Source organism: Physcomitrium patens, chromosome 3, assembly GCF_059467195.1.
Source record: "Physcomitrium patens ecotype Gransden chromosome 3, ASM5946719v1, whole genome shotgun sequence".
Lineage (NCBI taxonomy): Eukaryota > Viridiplantae > Streptophyta > Bryopsida > Funariales > Funariaceae > Physcomitrium > Physcomitrium patens.
The window spans coordinates 9453991-9474152 of NC_143412.1; the positions used below are offsets into that span (position 1 = coordinate 9453991).

Consider the following 20162-nt stretch of genomic DNA (forward strand, 5'->3'; position numbering starts at 1 on the left):
AACGTGTTCTTCAAGCATGCCATGATTTTCTAGCAATTGGACATTTTGGATACTTACATAGTAAACTTGTCTTGTAAGCTAAGACATGTGTCCTACAAAGTCAACACATATTAGAGGTCCTATAGAATATTGCCATGTAGCTCCTAGTTAGATAATATATATAGTAGCAAGAATGAAGTCTTCTTCACTCTTGTCAACTTCTTTCTTATTTTTAGTCTAGATTCAAGAGTCTCTAGTTTCTTTTTTTTTTGGCAATAGCCATTCCACTTTCTTTTTAATATACATAATATTTTATTTCTATTTTTTTACTTCTCTTTTGACACAAATTTTTGAAGTTTATGCATTATCTTTTAGTTCATGTCTTTGATAGATATATCGTTTCTAACAAAGAGCTAATGATGGATGTGAAGAAGGTCCAAATTATCATAGATTGGAAGATTCTAAGAACAATAATAGATGTATAATATTTTTTGAGCTTTGCCAATTACTATTGGATTTTTATCAAGAATTTTTTTCAGGTTGCAACTTCAATTATACGTTTGACTTGTAAAAGAAAATTTGAATGGAAGAAAGAAGCTAAACCATTGTTTGATGCTTTAAAAAAAGGATTTATTTTTACACCAATCTTATATTGTGTTGACTTCTCTAAGGTATTTTTTAAGAAAATAGATGCATCAAACTTTGCCTTGGGTGTAGTATTGTCATAAATGGAAGCAAATGAAAAATTCTATCAAAGAGATTTCTATTCTAAAAAAAATTTAGCACCTAAGATTAATTATGAGATCCACAAGAAAGAACTCCTTGAAATTATAGATTCATTTTAAGAAGTACATCATTATCTAGAAGACACCTCTAGTCTAGTCACCATGTATATAAATCAAAGAACCTCAAGTACTTTATATTAGTATATATTTTAAATTGTTGCCAAGCTTAATGGAGCATATTTTTATCAAGATTTGATTTCAAGATCATTTATTGATTCAAAAAATAATAAATTTTGTCTGACATTATTTTTAGATATTTTTATTTTGTACCAAAAGAAAGAGATGCATCTTTTGATTAACAAAGAAATTTTTTCTTAAAGTCAGAGCATTTTTATTTTTGAGCAATAAAAGTAATATTGATTGTTGATTCAATATTTAACAAGCAAATTCAATGAAGTATGTCCTCTGATCTTCTTGTCCATGATATCAATAATAATTTTTTTAAGTCTCATGATACTTTCAGGTTCAAATTCAAGAACAATCTATTGTATTTCAAGGGACCATTATATATTCCAAGAGGCGAGGCACAATTGTATGTTCTTCAAACTTTTCATGACATTCTAGTAGTCAGACATTTTAGATACAACAAGACTTTAGAGCTAATATCAAGAGATTTTTGGTAGCTTCAAATATAAAAGGCAATCAAAGAATGTGTAAATTCATGTAATATTTATTTAAGATCCCAAATTCCTTCCCATCTACCTTATGGATTTTTTCAACCATTATCTATTCCAAAATAATCATGGTCTTTCATTGTTGTATATTAGTATAATTACATGGTGAAAAAAAAATATAGATGTTGTTATAGAAGAGCATAGTAGAAAGATGTGATAGAAAAATAAAGATAAATGATAGAAAGATAATAAAAAGTTTAGTCTTAAAACTACCTTTTAGATAAGGGACTTCTATTTGCTTTAAAAGAGCATAAATGCCTCAAATCAAAGTAAATGAAATAAGTAATTAATATAGACATATTTAAAAGAGATTCATCAATAGATTCAAGCAAAAATTACCTCAAATTATCAAATATTGATACCCAAAGAGGACCAGTTGTCAATCTAGATTGAAATCAGATCTTAAGGTGCAAAACTACATACCTATGGTAATTTTAGGGTTCTTTGATAGATCAAAGAATGGAATTAAGTATTAACTCAATTGACATAAAATCAATGCTTAAAAATTGCTTTATTAGTTTTCAGTTTTTAAGCATTGATTTTATGTTAATTGAATTAATACTTAATTTTTAGAAGATTTTTAAAGTTAATAATGTTCTTGGTTGGATTAGATTTTAAAAAATAAATTTATGTTTACAAAATTGAAGGTTTATTTAGCTCTATGGTGTATATATGGATGAATTTTGGACAATATATTGGTATTCTAGTTTTTAATATGTATGAAGATTTTAAGATCAATCAAATAGTTAGATCAAAGTATGTGAAGGTTTTTGTAGGTTGAGGTCTTATAAATTTGAAGATTAGTGAATATTTTTAAAATCTTTAGCAATCTATTCATGGGATTGAAGTGAACTTTTTTTTTGTAAAAATTGGACTTGATTTTTCATAGTTTAAGTATATTTTAGAAGCAATTAAATGATTCAAGAAGGAAATATTGACATTGAAAGTTCAACATTCAGATTGGAATAGGAGGCCAGTTAAAACTCGAGTGGAATTTAGGATTGATCTTTTATTTAGTAAGTTCAATCTTCTTCAAACTTTGTGTGCTTATTGTCAACTTAGTTGTTGAAAGGTGTATAAAATCTTAAGCAAGTTCAATGGTATAATTGATAGATATTGAGGTTCTAAACTACTCCAAGATTAGGTTAATTTGATTAGGATTTGATTTAGGATGTATGAATTGGTTAGGATTTAGGATTTATTTAGGATTTGATTTAGGATTTAAGTAAGGACTATTAGAATTTTAACAAGGATTAAAGTAAGATTTGTTGTAATTTATTTAAAATATATTTTAGATTTTATTATAATATTTCATTTAAATTTCTTTAAAATTTGTTCATGCTTCTTTTGTAATTTTTTTGAAGTTTCTTTGGATTGATTAAAGCTTAATTAGCATTGTTAAGATCTAATTGAAGTTATTTAGGATTCTATTAAAATTAGAATCTTATTGTTGCAATACTCCTTCTACCTTCTACAGCTAGGTGCTCGGTGCATTCTCAAGCAAGGCTTTATATAATATGATACTATTTTTATAGATTTTATCACGGACCTTTTTCTCTCATCTTTGTATGATTCTATATTTTTTGTAGTAGATTATTTTACTAAGATGTGAGTCCCACAAATTGATCTTAATTAGTAGATTAGTTAAAAACATAGTTTTAAGTCATTCAATTATACAAATATTAAGAGTAGAGAGTTTTTTTTTTTTTACTATTTGAGTATTTATTATAATTTAGAAGTATTTATAAGTTACAAAAGTATTATTAGAAGAAAATTTATAAAAATGGAGTCTTAATAAGTCTTGGAGGCAATTATCTTAGTTAGTTTAGTATTTTTCTTATTGTTAAATATTAAGAGTTAGTTATTGAAACCAATATCTTCATTGGCTCCTATCTACATGTATTACTTATAAAATCCTATCAATGATTAGTTAGTAGTTAGAAAAAGCATGAAAAAGAGCTTTATGTCTTTTTAGTTAATTATATAAAAATAAGATTTTTAGTGGATTTAAATTGATTTTATTACTATAAAAAATCATCAAGATAGGAAAATATAGCCTCATATGGATATTAGTATTATAGAAATATTATAGGATTTTTTAGAATTTATTTAGAATTTATTTTTCAAAATTTTATGAATTTTTAGAGAAAATTTCAAGACTTTGGTAAAATTGAGTTTTATCACCTTGAGAGCCATTATGAAGAAATGAAGTAAGATTTGAAGACTATGCAAGGTATCTAGGCTAATTGGGTGTTTTTGAATACCATGGTGAAGTCAAAAATGCAAAAAAAGTAGTTTTACTAGTAGAAAATAGGATGACCAGCAGCTAGTGTAGTCCTTGTAGGAAGAAAGGTGCACAATTCCTGAATGGGTTGTAGCACCTTAGTTATAGGTAGGAAGATAAGACTAAGGCCTCAAGGCCTCTTGAGGGGGGAATATACACTACTTGTGAGCCTTGGTGAGGCTCGAACTCCTGATTTCTTAAGCAAGTTATCCTTGAGGTAAAAATTATTCACTTAACTTTTCTATTATTTACATTATATCTTTAATCTATCATAACTTACTCATAGTAACTTGGAATTACATGATTTTTATGTCATTGGAAAGATAAAAAAATTATATATCTAAAAATATATTTTTTAATTTTTAATTTTACTTTTTACTAGATGAAATTTCAGTGAATAGACTGTGATTTTGTTTTAGATGTTGTGATTACTTGATTTCATCTCTTTTACTTGTATTGTGGTTGTTCCTCCTTGGTCTTTTACCAATTGCTTACTTCACTTCACATCACCAATTATAAGCAACTCTTAATTGAGGCCATCTTGTAATTGGGGCTGAGAAGTGAAATTTACACTCACATAAGATGATACATTTTGTACAATATATAATATCTATCATAGGTGAACAAACATCTAAGTTTTTTTTTTAACAACATCTATTATTGTCATAGATTGCCTAAAGATATTATATTAAATAGAGGGATTCAATTCATATCAAGATTTTTAAGAATCTTTTTGAGATTTTAAAAGTAGATATAAAGCTCTCTTTGGCTTATTATCTTTAAACTGATATGCAAATGGAATGGATGAAACAAGTTTTAGAGTATTATTTTAGGTATACCATCCACTATCATGAAGATGATTGGAAAACTCTTTTACTATTAGCAGAGTTTGCATATAATAATTTGGTACATTCTTCTATTTAAAAAATACATATCTTTGCCAACTATGCTTATTATCCACAACTTGATACTTTTGACTTTTTAAAAGTTGATAATCCTATGACAAAAAAATTGGAAAATCGTTAGTCAAAGCTACATGCAACAATGAAAACACATTTAAAGAGAACTCAAGAATGACAAAAAATTAATCTAGATGCCTATTACAAGAAACAACCACAATTTAACGTAGATGACAAGGTATGGTTACTTTGTCACAATATCAAGACTTCTTGTCTTTATGACAAGTTGGACTATCATAGACTTCAACCTTTTTGTATTTGTGAACAAGTCAATTTTATTACTTATTGATTATATCTATCAAAGTCTATGAAGATCCATCATTTATTTTACATGTTTCTTCTTGAGCCATATGAAATAGTAAATATCTCAAAAAGAAGATAAATGCCACCTCTTCTTATAGGAATATATAATAATCAAGAATTCAAGGTAGAAGAAGTCTTAGATTCAAAGTCGTACCAAAATAGATTGAAATATCTTCTTCATTAGTACAAATATGATATTAGTGAACACACATAGGAGCCAACAAAGAATCTTGTAAATGCAGTAAAGAGAGTTGAGGCTTTTCATTAACAAAATCTATTAAAATCAAGATAAAGAATAGCAAATCTTTGCTATAAAAGAAACAAGATTCAAAGAAGATATCATTCTACCTTCTATCATTGTTTGTAGCTTCTGTGTGATTGCAATGCTAAGAAGATGAAAACTCAACAATTAGTAGATTCAATTCAAGATCTTTCACTTGCTAACTTACTAGATGAGACATTGTAATTGTTACAATCTTCTAGATGACATAATGAAAATGAAGATCCTCAAGAATGACATATCTTTCCTAGAATAAATGGCAAGATATAATATGTTTAATATCACGACTTTGAAAGAGACTTCCAATTTTTGGTGATTTTATTAAGGATAGGGACAACTCTTGACGGTATTCCAAATATTTTATTTGAAGGAAGTTACAAATGCCTCAACAATGACCAAATAATAGGATTGTCTTTTCACCTTGATATGCGATACTATCAATAGCTAAGAGGACCTATTAACTATCTTTAAAAAAAATAAAGATCAAAATATGTGATAAATATTATTTTCCATATTTTGGTATTCATCAATACATGATGACTACTCTTCATAGAACTCATTCCTAGAAGAGGAGATAATATCACATATATACATATGTACTCTAGTAAATACCTATATGATTAGATAGAAGTAAATTAAAATAGATAAAAGTAGATTAATTTCATAATATCTTCTAGAAAAGCTTTTTTGAAGCTTCATTGACATTGTTTTGACTTTACATGTGTTTATAGTTGATTGATAGGTTAGAAACTTGGTCAAAAAGTTAATCACATATTAATAGCTTATAGATAAGTCAATTATGTGGCATAAATATAAAAAACTTATCTTGCAAGTTAAGATACATGTCTTACAAAATCAATATGTTTTGGAGGTCTTATAGGACATTGCTACGTAGTTTCTATATGAGAATATATATAGATGCAAGAGTGAAGCCTTCTTCACTCTTATCAATGCCTTTGTAGTTCTTAGTCTTGTTTCAAGATTTTCTAGTCTCTTTATTTTTGGCATTAGCCATTTTAGTTCAATACTATATCATCTTTGAATGACTTTTTTGTTTTTTTCAGTGATACAAGAGTGTATCAAGGATTTCTTTCTTCAAGATTCATGTCCTTGACAATGCATCATCACAAAAAAAAATCTTTGAACTTATCTCATAGCTTATTTAGATATATATGTGAATATTGAAGAAAAATAATAGTCAACAATACTCTTAATTTTTTTTGTTTTTATTATAAAGGCATCTTGTAACATTGATTTTAGTCTTTGTTATCCTCTAATTATCTCAATTCTAAGTAGACACTCTTAAAATTTGGCTAAAATACTCTATTTATTTTATGCAAATTTTTAAATAAGTGTGGCCCATATACTACTATTAAAAGAAGCTAAATATAAAACCTTTTTCTTGTGGTAGGATGAAAAAAATTTAATCTTCTATTTACAAATTCAAATTGTCTTACTATCTATTTTTTTGAGATCTTATTTTACATAAAATATTAAAAAAAATTATACTTGTATTATTGGATAATATTCCTAAATTCACATAATTCAAAAAATACCATCAAAGTTATTTTTTGCCACACTCCATGGACTAATACTTTAATTGAATTATCATTTGGATTAAAAATTACTTGATATGCTCTAAGAAGATATAATGCCTATTGAACCACATTTGAAATTTTTTCATATATTTTAATTCTAAAAAAATGTCAAATTTTTTTTGGAACTCTAATATATTGTTTGATTTGATCTTCTTTATTTTTAATTTATATTATTATAAATCATATTATTTATAGATATATTTATGAATATATTTTATAGTACAAATTGAAGTAAAAATTTTAATATTAATATGATAATTATATTTTCTACTAAAATTAAAATTATATAGAATAATATTTCAATTGTATATAACATAATTATCAATATTAAAATTTCTTTTATCATTCTTTTTATAATATTAAAAATAGCCATCACTATTTATTGATGTTATTTTTTGATTTATTTTTTAATATCTCTTTCACTATGTTTCATCCATTATGCATAAAAACTTATATATTTTGAGGCCTATATGAATCATAAACTATACAAGTATTAATTATCTCAAATAACAATGGATCTTCTTTCTTAATAAGAAACTTTGCATAAATGATACTATCAACATTAGCCAGATCTTTTACTTTATTTATTTTTTTTAAAAAAGGTAAGAAGTACATGTGCAAAAGATCTAGTTTTTTAAATTCAATAGTATACATTTTTGTAAGTGCATGTTCTAAAATGTGATACTTATAAGTATCTTCAATCAATGCATGATACTTGAGCTTAAATACTCTTGCTATTAAGTTGGAACAATTCTTGAGCCTTAGTCTTAGAAGAAGTGGACTTGAAATTTTTAGCCATTACAAACTTCCAATCATTATGCCAAATATATCTTAATGTTGAAAGTATCAAGTAATAGCCATAGAATCTTTAAAAAATTCAAACAGGTTTCTATACTTCTAATATGAAACAATGAAAGAATTATCTTCCACTTTAGTTTTTGCATGTCAACTTCTTGATTTTGCACATCTCCAAAAAAAATTGACAATCTTTAATATATATTTATACTTTATTGTATTATAATATAATTATATAATAAAAGATAAAAATATAGGTTCTATTATAGAAGAACTTAGTTAAAAGATATAGTAGCAAAATACGAGTGAAAAATAAGAAGGTGGTAAAAGCTTTTTGTATAAAATTTACTTTTTAGTATATATATATATATATATATATATATATATTCATACTTATATTTATTTTATATAGCCATAAATAAAGCAAAAAAAAGTAGATTTAAAATAAATTAAAATAATTTTTTTTTAAAAAGAGTTAAGAATAGTTTGTAGCAAAAATTATATTAAAAAATCAAATATTAATATCCAAAAAGGACGAATTATGAACCAAAACTGAAATCAGATCTTGAGGCACAAAACTACTTATTTATGGTAATTATAGGATTCTTTGAAAAATTAGAGAGTAGTATTTGAAAGAAAATTAAAACAAGGATCTTTGGACATTGATTTTGAGTGATTTGAGTTTATAATAACTTTATTTTGGCTTTGAAAAAGTCAAGGTTGTTTTGGGATGACTTTGGATTTTTTAGAAATATAAGGAAATTATACTTTAGAAAATATTGTATGATTGATAAATATCCTACAAGTGAAAAAAATTAGTTGTATGCCCATAATTGTGTTGAATATGTGCCATAAGTTTAAGCTTGATCAAATGATTTATTTGAAGGATATTGAATTTTAAAAGTATTGAGATCTTGAAAATTGGAGTTTATAAGATTAGTGAGGATTCCTAAGATTTGTAGCAATCCGTTAATTGGATTGAGATAATATTTTTCATACTAGTAGTAAACTGAATTCTAATAGCTATACAAATTTTGAAAGCCATTGGACAAGAATATGAAGAGATATTGGCATTAAAAAATCAACATTAAGGTTGGAAAAGGAGACCTTCCAATATTTGAAAGGATTATGAGGTTTATCATTTATTTGGTAAATTTGATCTTCTTCAAAAAATTTGCACTTGTTTCCAACTAAATAACAAAAATAAATACAAAATTTGAATCAAAATCTACAATTGAATTATTAATTCTAAAGATTTTAATTTGATATAGAATTATAGAAGGATTAATTTAGGATTTACTTAGGATTTACTTTAAAATTTTATTTTTAATATTTCATTATTATTTCTTTATTATTTCTTTAATATTTTATTAATATTTTATTAAGCTTTATTTATGATTTTTTTAAGTTTCTAATATTTTTAAAACTCATTTTGGATTTGATTGAGGTTTTGATTAAGATTTTTAATATTTGATTGGAATTTATTTAGGATTTTATCAAAGTTATTAGGACCTTACTGTCGCAATTTCCAATTTATCTTCTATAGCCAAGTGTCTAATACATTCTCAAGTAAGACTTCACGTAATATGATAACGCAACTTAGCTTCATTCATACTAAAGCATATCAATTAATTTTTCTTTGTTGATGCCCAAGCATCCAAAGTAAATTCTTATAGAAACTTTCTACCTTATAAATTAATTGAATACTTATTACATTATAAAAAAATAAATATGAATAAAATTCCATTAAAATAGTACAAATAATTTTCATATTTTTACCATCATCTTTATTACCATTCATATCTCTATGTCTCATTTGGTCATGCCATCCAAGTTTTCTATGTAGGTAAAAAAATAACATAATCAAGTGACAAATATGTAAGATGTCTTTCATGAATTTATTACAATGCACTCTCTCTATCAAATAATTTTATCTTTCATCCATTTTGTCTTTGTTCCATTGCTTGGCATAACAATAGCCACTTCATTAGAAATTAAAAGATTATAATATCTTTTGCTACTATCTTTACTAAAGTAAAGATATACATGTATATCATTCCATTTTTCTTTTTTTTTCCTTGCTTAGACATTGTTACAGGAGCTTGTTGATAAAGTGAAAAAAATATGTACTGTTCTTTCAAACATTCTTGAAGCTCCTAAATTATTTGGGTTGATAAATTTGTATTATAAACCATCTTAACTTCATATATAATATTGGGATTATAAATATAAAGTTGCATATAACTTATGTCTATACCTTATCTTGATAAAAGAATAATTATTTGATATCAAAGCTTTCTAAGTATAGAAAAACTATATGAACCATATCCTTACAAGAAAAAATTGTTGACTTTTGTACCAATAGATGCAAATATATTTGCATTATTATATTATTGAATAGTCTTTTGAAATTCCTTACTTTGTTCATCTTGTCCATTAAATAATTGTCTAATTAACAATAGAAGAACTTTAAGAAGCAAAGGCTCAACTTTTCCATAAAAACAATATGTATCAAATTGTGGATTTAATTTTGTTCATGGCATGGTTTATTTATCCATCCAATATAATACTTTGCAATGCAGACATTAAACATCTATATTTCTAACATTATAATGACCTTCTAATATTTCTCTTTCATTATGATATTCATAAAGAAGTTTCTCTGTTTCTTCATTAATTTTTTCCACTCTTTTACATTTCCTTGCTTCATCTTCTTGTTGTGCGCATGAGATTGCTTCTTCTTGTGTCTTTTGTCTTTGCTGTGAATTTTTAAAAGATTCACAAGTTTTAAAAAATTCTATTAATACCATTATTTTTACTAATAATAGAAGCAAATTATCCAATTATGAGAGCAAAAAATTCACCTCTTGATAATATATTTAATAATAATATATTTTAATAATAATAAAATTTATTGATTTTTTACTTAAAAAATTGAAAGATCATAATTTTTTATGTTTAATAACATAAATTTTTACACACACACACATATAAAAAAATATATATATATATATATATATATATATATATATATATGAAGCAAAAAATAAATATAGGTAGATTTGATATTATTTTGTGGCACAGCTCCTTAAAAGCTTCATAGATGCATATTTTACTTTATACATGTTTATAATTGATTGGTAGGTTAGAAACTTAACCAAGAGTGAAGCTTACTTCACTATTGTCAATGCCTTTCTAGTCTTTAGTCTTGTTTCAAGATTTTTTAGTCTTTTTGCCTTTGGCATTAGCCATTCTAATTTAATATTATACCACTTTTGAATGATTTTGTGTTATGTTTGAGTGACACAAGGATTTATTGATCTTTTAGTTCTTTGAAATTCAAATCTTTAATAGGATATTAAATAGATCCATTCGTTTATTAAATCAACCCATCTTTACTAAAAAATATGGTAATTATGATGAATGTTGTTGATTTTTATTGGTTGTAGATCCAATAATGGAAAAATAAATCTAAAGATCATTTTATTTTATTATAATAATTAAGATAGATGAGTTGATTTAATAAAAATTTGGATTTATTTAACATTGTTATATATATATATATATATATATATATAACACCAATATTACAATCATAAAATCTATTGATTTTAATCATATAAACATGTAAAATTTTTTATATTAATATTTATCATTACATTAACATATAAAAATTACAAATATATATATATATATATATATATAAGAAAGTTGCTAAAACAACATCCCATAATATTAATGCAATATCTCACATAATAGAAAATAAGGAATAAAAGAATGTATATTTATACAAATTGGACATATATATTTATACAAATTGAACATTGTTGTATTTGTCCAAGAATTGAAAGAGGAATATGGATAAAATGGTAGTGATGTCTACAACAATCATGTGCCCACCTTCGAGTGTCAGGTTAAGTGATGCATTAACAATATGGAAGTGTTGCTTTAGCTTCTGTCTCTCTTGATATATATACACATATGTATATAATGGTATAATTTATATGTACAAAATAGATACCAAAACCTACAAAACTTAATAATCCATCTTTATAGAATAAAGTTAGCCAATCAGTCATTATAGCACAACAAAAGAAAACAGAAGACCTGATACCTAGTTATATGCTGTTGATTATATGGTTGGTAACTAAGTTGAAGAAAATCTCAACTAATCCCTTGTTTGTTGATGTACAAAATAGTGGAATTCAGTTTCAGTATTTCACCTTCAAACCTGAGAGCAGAAATCATAAAAAGTTAAGTAATAGCGCAGCCAAACTTAGTGACCAAAAAATCACCGTCTGAGTAAACGTATCGAATTGAAGATTGTATATATGGACAACCCACTCCAACATGCAGAGATAGCTACTTTAGAATTGCAAAATAACTTATAAAAACGATAAAAAAATTCTACACAAATGAGAAAACCACACTACCAGGAGTAAGGTAATAATCAAGACTTAGGATTACAAAATCAGGAAGACCATAACATTTGTATCCAGAACATCAACTGACAGAAAACTGTGAAATCGACGAAGTTGACTATCTAACTCATTCTCGGAAATTGAAAATACAAAATTCAACATAACCATGAATGCATATATTCCAAATATATCGATTACGGTCAAAAGCAGTCATTTATATTTACCAAATTGATCCAAGATTACACTGTACTACAGCAAGAAGCTGAAGTAAAGATAATACCTGACAAGGCAAACCCTAAAACGTTCTAATCTGAAGACAAAAAGGGGGAGTGCATCTGCCATCAGAGAGTAAAAGCTAAATCTCAGAAAGCCCTCTATGGCGCATACAGCCACTCCAGGTTTCAAAATGACTAAGCTGTCGCGCGAACGAACACTACCCGCACAATGCATAATTTGAGCCGCAGAGTAAAATAATAAATAAATAAAATGATAGCATCAAGCCGAATTTGATGCTCGCCAACCATGCACGTCTGCGTCACCACGAAATGAAAGACAAGTACACAGCAGACAAGAACCACCCTCTACATCATACCAGCTACATCTGCACAACTTTCAGCTCACACTTCATTCTCATTTCAAGCATAGAAGTTACCCAGCTCCCGCAAGAGACTGCTACCTTCGCAAATCAGTACAGATTCAAATAATATGTGACAGCATTCTACGAGCCTTCGGCATTACAAAATATCTAGCAGTAGTAGCTCCCAAGTACTCATCCTGCGGAGAAAATAATACAGACGGCGAACCTCAACACGATCATAAGCACTTTAAATGACTTGATGCTGGAAACCAGCACCACAACTGAAACAACACTACAAGGCTCCTATCACTGACGGCAAACTCAGCATCAGCAGGAGCATGTGAACCTCAGTCCAACTCTGGGTGTGGCTCCATGTGTTCATCCCCACCATTATTCCGGTTTCCAGAACCCTGATTTCGATTTCCACCTCCACCCGTCCCGGAAGACTCTGGTGGTGCAGGCGCTGGTGCAGGAGATGTCGCTGCGCGAAACCACGGTAAATGTAAAGAGATCCGCCTCGCGATGCCTCCGCCGCTCGCAGGAGCTGCCGCTGCTGAACCGCTACTCGCTTGAGCCCCGCTGCCAGACCTCGTAGGTGCACTAGATCCCAAGTCTCGACTGCCGCCGCTCGATGTCTCCACGCTGGGCTGTCTCTCTAGCCCCTGAGAACCCCAAAACGTGAAACCCCCGGACGTACCCCCTCCGTCCCTACCCCCTCCGTCCATACCCGGGTTCGTAGTCATCGGGTAGGTGCTTGCTGTCGGCGTTGGGTTCGACTGTCCCGAAGCCCGGCTCTGGTTGTACTCCTGGTCATCCGTCGGCATCTCGTACCGACACACTGGACATGAATTGTGTTGTGCCAACCACGGCAGTATGCAATCCGCATGGTACATGTGCCTACACGGCATCTGCCGAACCGATGCTCCCAGTTCGAATTCGTCCTTGCACACCGCGCATTGCGCAGCATCCGTACCCAGATGCTCTTGAGATATCTGAATCGTTGGCATCGCCTCCACGGCGCTCTTCGACGCCGGAGGCGCCCCATGCCGGTTCGGATCATTTTCTGCCAGCTGCTGGATCAACTGATCCAGCCCAGGGCCAAGAAAGTAATCCCCGAAATTCCCAGGAAGCCTCCGAGGAATTCCCGTCCCATTGTCGAAAAACACCTCCACGTTGCCCCCGCCCCCGAGGAAATTTTGCATCTGTCCTTGCAGCATCAACATCGAATTGAACCCCCCAGTACCATCTTCCACAATCCCGCCTTGCCCCCTTGCCCGAATCCCACCCCCGCCCAAGTCCACCTCACCGGGCTCCTGCCCACCCTGTGTAGGCTGAATTTGCTGCAACACTGCCGACATCGCCTCCAGCAGCTGCAGCACCGCGGGGTGCCCGCTCCGTCCCGGAAATGGCATCCCTCGAGACTCCGGCTGGTACCGCCGAAATCCGGCTGACACCCCGCCTGGTGCGTCCGCGCGCTCCCCCAAATCCACATCGCCACCTGCGAATCCAAACGCGTCGTGCATGCCACCCAGCCCCATAAATTCATTACTCTCACCTCCCTCGGGGTTGTCGATCTCCTCCAGAAAACCGTCGTTGCAAGAGGGGCAAGTCAACTCATCTCTGTTTCTGGGGATCACCGTCCGGGTGCACTGGTGACACCAATAAGTGCCGCCCAGAGACGTCATCTGATCGATTGCTCCCTCTCAAGGATGATTACTGCCCACACACAAATTCAGTTTCAGGTCTGCAGCCCCAAGTACTACCTCGCTACCACTACTAATCCTCTAATCCGTAACCCTAACCACCTCCTCGTTCCACATGTCCCTCACACCCAACCCGACAACTTGTATTCCAAGCTTTGCAACCTGGATGCTCCAAACCTCAATTCGACGCAACAAAAGCCACCGCCGTGGGTATCAGCGACCCTGCACACTATGCGCAACTCAATTATGCGTACACAGCTCTCCCCAATCTCATGTGGCACCTAAGAAACCCTCGCGCTGGGATCCCAACGACTCAATCTTCCTCACGCTTAAATCATATGGAGCACTCTTGCGCGCCACATGTCCGTCCCGGGACGATATTGTCCCCCAGCTCCACCATTCTACATCGCCGGGACAAACGCAGAGCCTCCTGTCAAATGCCGATCAAAGAGTCCCGACAACCTGCCGCGATAGCCTTCTTCTACCTGTAACCCTAACCTACTGCACTCTCCCACACTCTGCTCACGCCGTGCTTCTTCGACCTCTCCCAATGTTTCTTATTGCAACAAAACGCGAGCACCAGAAACAGCCGGAGAGGGGCAAACCAAACGATGCAGCCAAAACTCGAGAGAGAGAAAGGGAGACAGCATCTGCAAGTAACCGGCCGGAGACTCAAAGGCAAATGGGCCTTCGGTGAATGTGGAGCAGGCTCGCTGGCAATTGCGTTGAGAATGGCTACAAGTGCCGCATTCGGAGAAGCCCGAGGACGCGAAACATCAACTTATGGATGACTGTATCTGTTCGTCAGTGATGTGGATCGCAGGCGGGGATGGGGTGCACGGTATATCACTGGGCTCTGCTTCGGTGACGTGTGGCTGGCTGGAGTGTAAGTTTCCGTGGATGAAGGGGAAACCGTAAGTGTATTTATTGAGCGGTCCACTCTTCATTCGTTGCAAGCCAGGCAGGCATATCTGGCTTTGATAAAACAGACTCCGCGGACCAGTTTAATGCCCAGGTTGAATTGTTTTTATAAGTACTTTTCTACCTTTCTCATTTTATTAATTTGGAGTGCTTCCCTTCTCATGGTACTATTTTGAATCAATTGGAGAGTCTGTATTTTTCTTTTAAGTTGGAAGAAATGAGAATAGTATATTTTGGAGAACAGTAATTGTCTCTTGACACTGTGGATTTGCAACTGAAATGTGTAAAATGTATTTATAATCTTTCAACTATACAAAGATAAATAAATTTTAAAATTTTAAAAACAAGGAAGGAGAAGATTGGTAAACATAAGTTATTGTAACAAACTGCATGTGCATACACATATATTCATGTATGTGTGTATGTACGAATGTATAAAGTCAAGAAGGGGTTTACTTGAAGGATATGACATGGAGAATATTTAAGCCCTTTGCTTGGATTTCAATTTTGGCAATGTTTTAACAAAGAAGATGCTAAATTGATAGCTTAATATCAAAAACTTGACACTTTTAATACTAATTATAATTCTTTATATATATAAAAAAATTAAAAACATGAAGAATTTTAAGTTGCTACTTTAATGTAGAAGATATATGTCCTTATTTTTTGTAATTAAGTTGTTTTCAATTTTCAATTTATTTTTTTATTTTTTGTAGTTGTTGTTGTATTATCATCAAACAATTTTATGTTATTTTAATTTTTTTTAATGGTATGCTTTTTTTGTATTACTAAGTTAAAGTGAAACATATCTTAAAGTATGAAAATTTATTAAATTGGATTATAAATTAATCATTAAAAATCAAAAAAATCAAAAATATATATACAAATATATATATATATATATATATATATATGAAAATTTAGTTCTTTAAGGTTCTTTTTTTTGGAAGTATCAAAATAAATATTTAAGTAAAAATAGGTTTAAATATTTGAACACCGTATATATATTTTAAAGTAAATTTATACAAAATATATTAATTCAATTATTTCTTTTAATAATAAAGTTTATAGTGTGTTCATAAAATTGATATTTAGCATACATTTTTAACAAAATGTTTGTATATATATATATATATATATATATATATATATATAGTAATAAAAATATAAATAGTAATTTACTTTATTGAAATGGATTACAATAACTGAGATTGAAAAATGTCTTAAGAAACTATGGTTATTAAAGAACATTTTGGTAAATGATTGTGGATGTATATATAAATATATATATACATATTTACATTCATAAAAAATTATAAAATATTCCACCAACCAAAACCATAATATTTCAAAAACTAAATTTTTATAATTATATGTACTTTTAATGTATATATATATATATATATATATATTTATATATAGATAATTTATATGTATATTATTTTTAAAAAATATATATGTAAATATATGATATATTTTTTATTATTTATTTAGTTTTTTTAAAGGTATTAGTGAAACATGCTTGAATAATCATTGGTCACATTATTTGAATTGTCATTCAATATTGTATTATACACACCAAAATCTCATTTCAACATATAATTTTCAAAGCAAAGAAAGAGCATGCAATGCTAAAGTAAGAGGTGTCTATGTGTATACATGTACTGAAATCAAAATGGCTTACTCTCAATGAAAGGATGCCTTAGTAAGTCAAGATATCCATATATCTTTGTGTTTATCTATATTGTATTGCTCTTTACTACACCTGGATGACTTTATTTAAAATACCACTCCCAAATTCATACAAACCGTAAGACAAACAAGACCTCAAAAACTATTTTATATATATATATATATATATATATATATATACTGAAAATATATAATAACTAAATAAATAAAATATATAAATTTTAATTAGACCAAATTGATTGATAATTTTCATTCTTTATGATAAAATCTCAACCTCATTCAATATAACAATAACCAAGGGGCAAGTTTCAATATTAAAATAAGAATTAAAACAAAAAAAAACCCATCACTAAAAAGAAGAAGAAAGAGGATAGGAGTCTTGAGATCATTAAATGTAGTCGACACTCTCCATAATATTTACTGTAGACTATAGTAAATACTGTAGCTACAGTATTTGGAGTCTAGTAGAGAAGTATTGTTTATCTTCTCCTCTTTTCTCTTCTTGTATACGAGACACAACCAGATGAATAGATTTTGACTCTTCAAATATTTACAAACCTACATATACATGAATTTGAGATGAAAATGCTAGAAAAAACAACTTTTTGCATTGGTCTTCAGATTATGCATCTAACAGATGGTAGCATTTTTTTCTACCAACTCACGTATATTAGACGAATCTTGGAAAGATTTAATATGATTGATGCTTATCCATTGTCCACAGCAATGGTTGGACGTGGTTGTGATGGTCATGATCCATATCGTCGATATGAGGAGAAGGAGGAAATATTGGGAGACTAATATCCATACCTCGCAACGGTTGGAGCACTTTTATATTTAGCTACATCTACAAGACCAAATATTGCATTTGCAATTAGTATTCTTGCAAGACATAATGCACGTTATCGTATTATATGTTGTCTTACTTGAGAACGCACCGGGCGTCTGGCTGTGGAAGATAAAACGATGTTTTGTGAGTATCTGAGTAGTCTAGTGGATTTCAACCATCTAAATACAAAAAATTACAAGAAAATGCCATAAATCCACCTTGATGATCCTTGACCCCCACTTAGAAGTTGTTGACGAACTGTAACTTATAATTTTTCCTCTCTAATCATTAATTCTCATTCAACTTTGTGTGCAGCTCCGCCTTTAATTCCTCGACTTATCATGTCAAAATTCACCTTATTCTAGCTGATAGATCTCTAGATATTACAAAATCCTAAACAATCTTAATATACCAACTTTTGATACCTCTTTACACTAATGATCAAATATCCTCTATCCATATTGTTAGATTAACACAAATTTTTGCATGCACTTGGCATACTCAACCATCTAAACACCTCTAAAATTTCAACCACAAATGTCTCTCTAATTTCACAAAACAGTCAAGAGTACTAGTCATTACTTTATTACAAAAATCCAATTCACGAATACAAACACTGACTTTCAGTAATGACTGCAAGTCCTCTCAAACCCTATGAATCCAATTCACCAATACAAACATTGACTTTGAGCAACGATTACAAAGTCTTCCTAAATCCTATGAAATCCAATTCTACACCTTTTGAAGGAGCTTGAAGTTAGCTCTCCGACTCCAAAATCTTGATCTCTAAAATGCCCCCTTCCTTTTCCTCTCCTCTCCTTTAACTTCGTGAGGTCCCCTATTCTTCCGCCCTAGACTCCAAATTGGAACAACAGACTTGTCTCTATGGAATTCCCGCCTCTAAGAGGATCTTTTCATAGAAAAAACGTTTCTTCAAAACGGCATAGAGAATGGAACAGCTTGAAATGGAACTGAAGCCTCTGTATTCGGGACCTCATTGGGTTGCTGAATCGAGTCAGGTTTTATACTGGATAAGAGGCCCATACCAAGATCTGGATTGGATGTCCGCGTAATTGGGCCAAATTGGCCCTTCACATCAGACTCACCTAAATATTGAAATGGTCCTTTCTCCTTTTGTCGACTCGTGGTAAGAACAGCTCGGACTTATTCCACCTGATTTACTAGAGAATCTTAAAGACCTCAATTTATCCCTTCAATTTTTCCCTGGCTTTGGATCTGCTGATTCCGATTATTGAAATTGAATGGAGCATTACATTACTGACAAGTATGCCCTGACTGCTTGCTATTCCCACACACTGGCGCGTAATTGTCACTAGCTTTAGGATTGGGACATTCACTAGCATAATGACTAATTTGTCTACAATGGAAACAACAAAGTGGTCTTCTTGCAGTCCCATCAAGCATATTGGATGTCTCCATCGATATATACCTACTAGGCTTGTTCCATGTAGGGTTAGAAAATATTCTTCGTCGTCCCGTTAGTATGGAGGGTATTTGGTTCAATGATGCCGGTGTAGCATACGCTGTTGTTATGTTCGGTGGTATAGCTTGTAATGGGGTGATATTAACTGGCCCCTGAATATTGGCATTGGAATTGGCCATTGTTTCTAACATCTAAGATGATTAAATATTAATAAATCTTTTCGATTTATATTTTCACCATATAGTTGTGTTGCAATACGACAACGTCCAACACTACGACATTGGAATGGCATCAAACATTTATTATGTTATTTAAAAGGTACTGAAGACTTGGGATTATACTACACACAATCCGCAGATCCAAAATTGGTTGGATATTGTGATGCAGGATATAAATCTGATATTGCAACTACTAAATCTCATATATGATATGTATTCTTAAGACATGGAGCTGCAATATCATGGAAATTAGTGAAACAAACAATAACTACAACTTCATCCAACCATGCAGAAATTATTGCCTTACATGAAGCATCTTGAGAATGTATTTGGTTGCGATCAATTGATAAATTCATTCAAACAACTCGTGGATTTTCATATGATGATTCTCCAACTATCTTGCATGAAGATAATAGTACTTGTATTGCACAAATGCAAGTTGGTTTCATTAAAAGTGATAGGATAAAGTATATTGATCCAAAGTATTTTAGTTATATCCATGACTTGATTATTGATCAAGCACTTATAATTAAGAAAATTGAATCTACAAATAACCTTGCTGATCTCTTCATCAAAGCTCTCCCATTAAGCAACCATCGTCGACTTACTTATGGCATTGGTATGCGGCGACTTGCTCTTCTTGAATAAGAAAGTTAATGAGCTCTTTAAATTATTAAAGAAAATGATGTTGTACTCTTTT

The 20162-nt window shown here is 30.8% G+C and overlaps 1 protein-coding gene across 1 annotated transcript; it reads right to left on the reverse strand.

The window, feature by feature from the left end:
- Nucleotides 1-12272: 12272 nt before the first annotated feature.
- Nucleotides 12273-14340, reverse strand: LOC112280423 (E3 ubiquitin-protein ligase RING1-like). Its single transcript, XM_024515897.2, has one exon. The coding sequence runs from the start codon at nucleotides 14338-14340 to the stop codon at nucleotides 13003-13005; it is 1338 nt and encodes a 445-aa protein (XP_024371665.1). The 3' UTR covers nucleotides 12273-13002.
- Between the last annotated feature and the right edge of the window lie 5822 nt (nucleotides 14341-20162).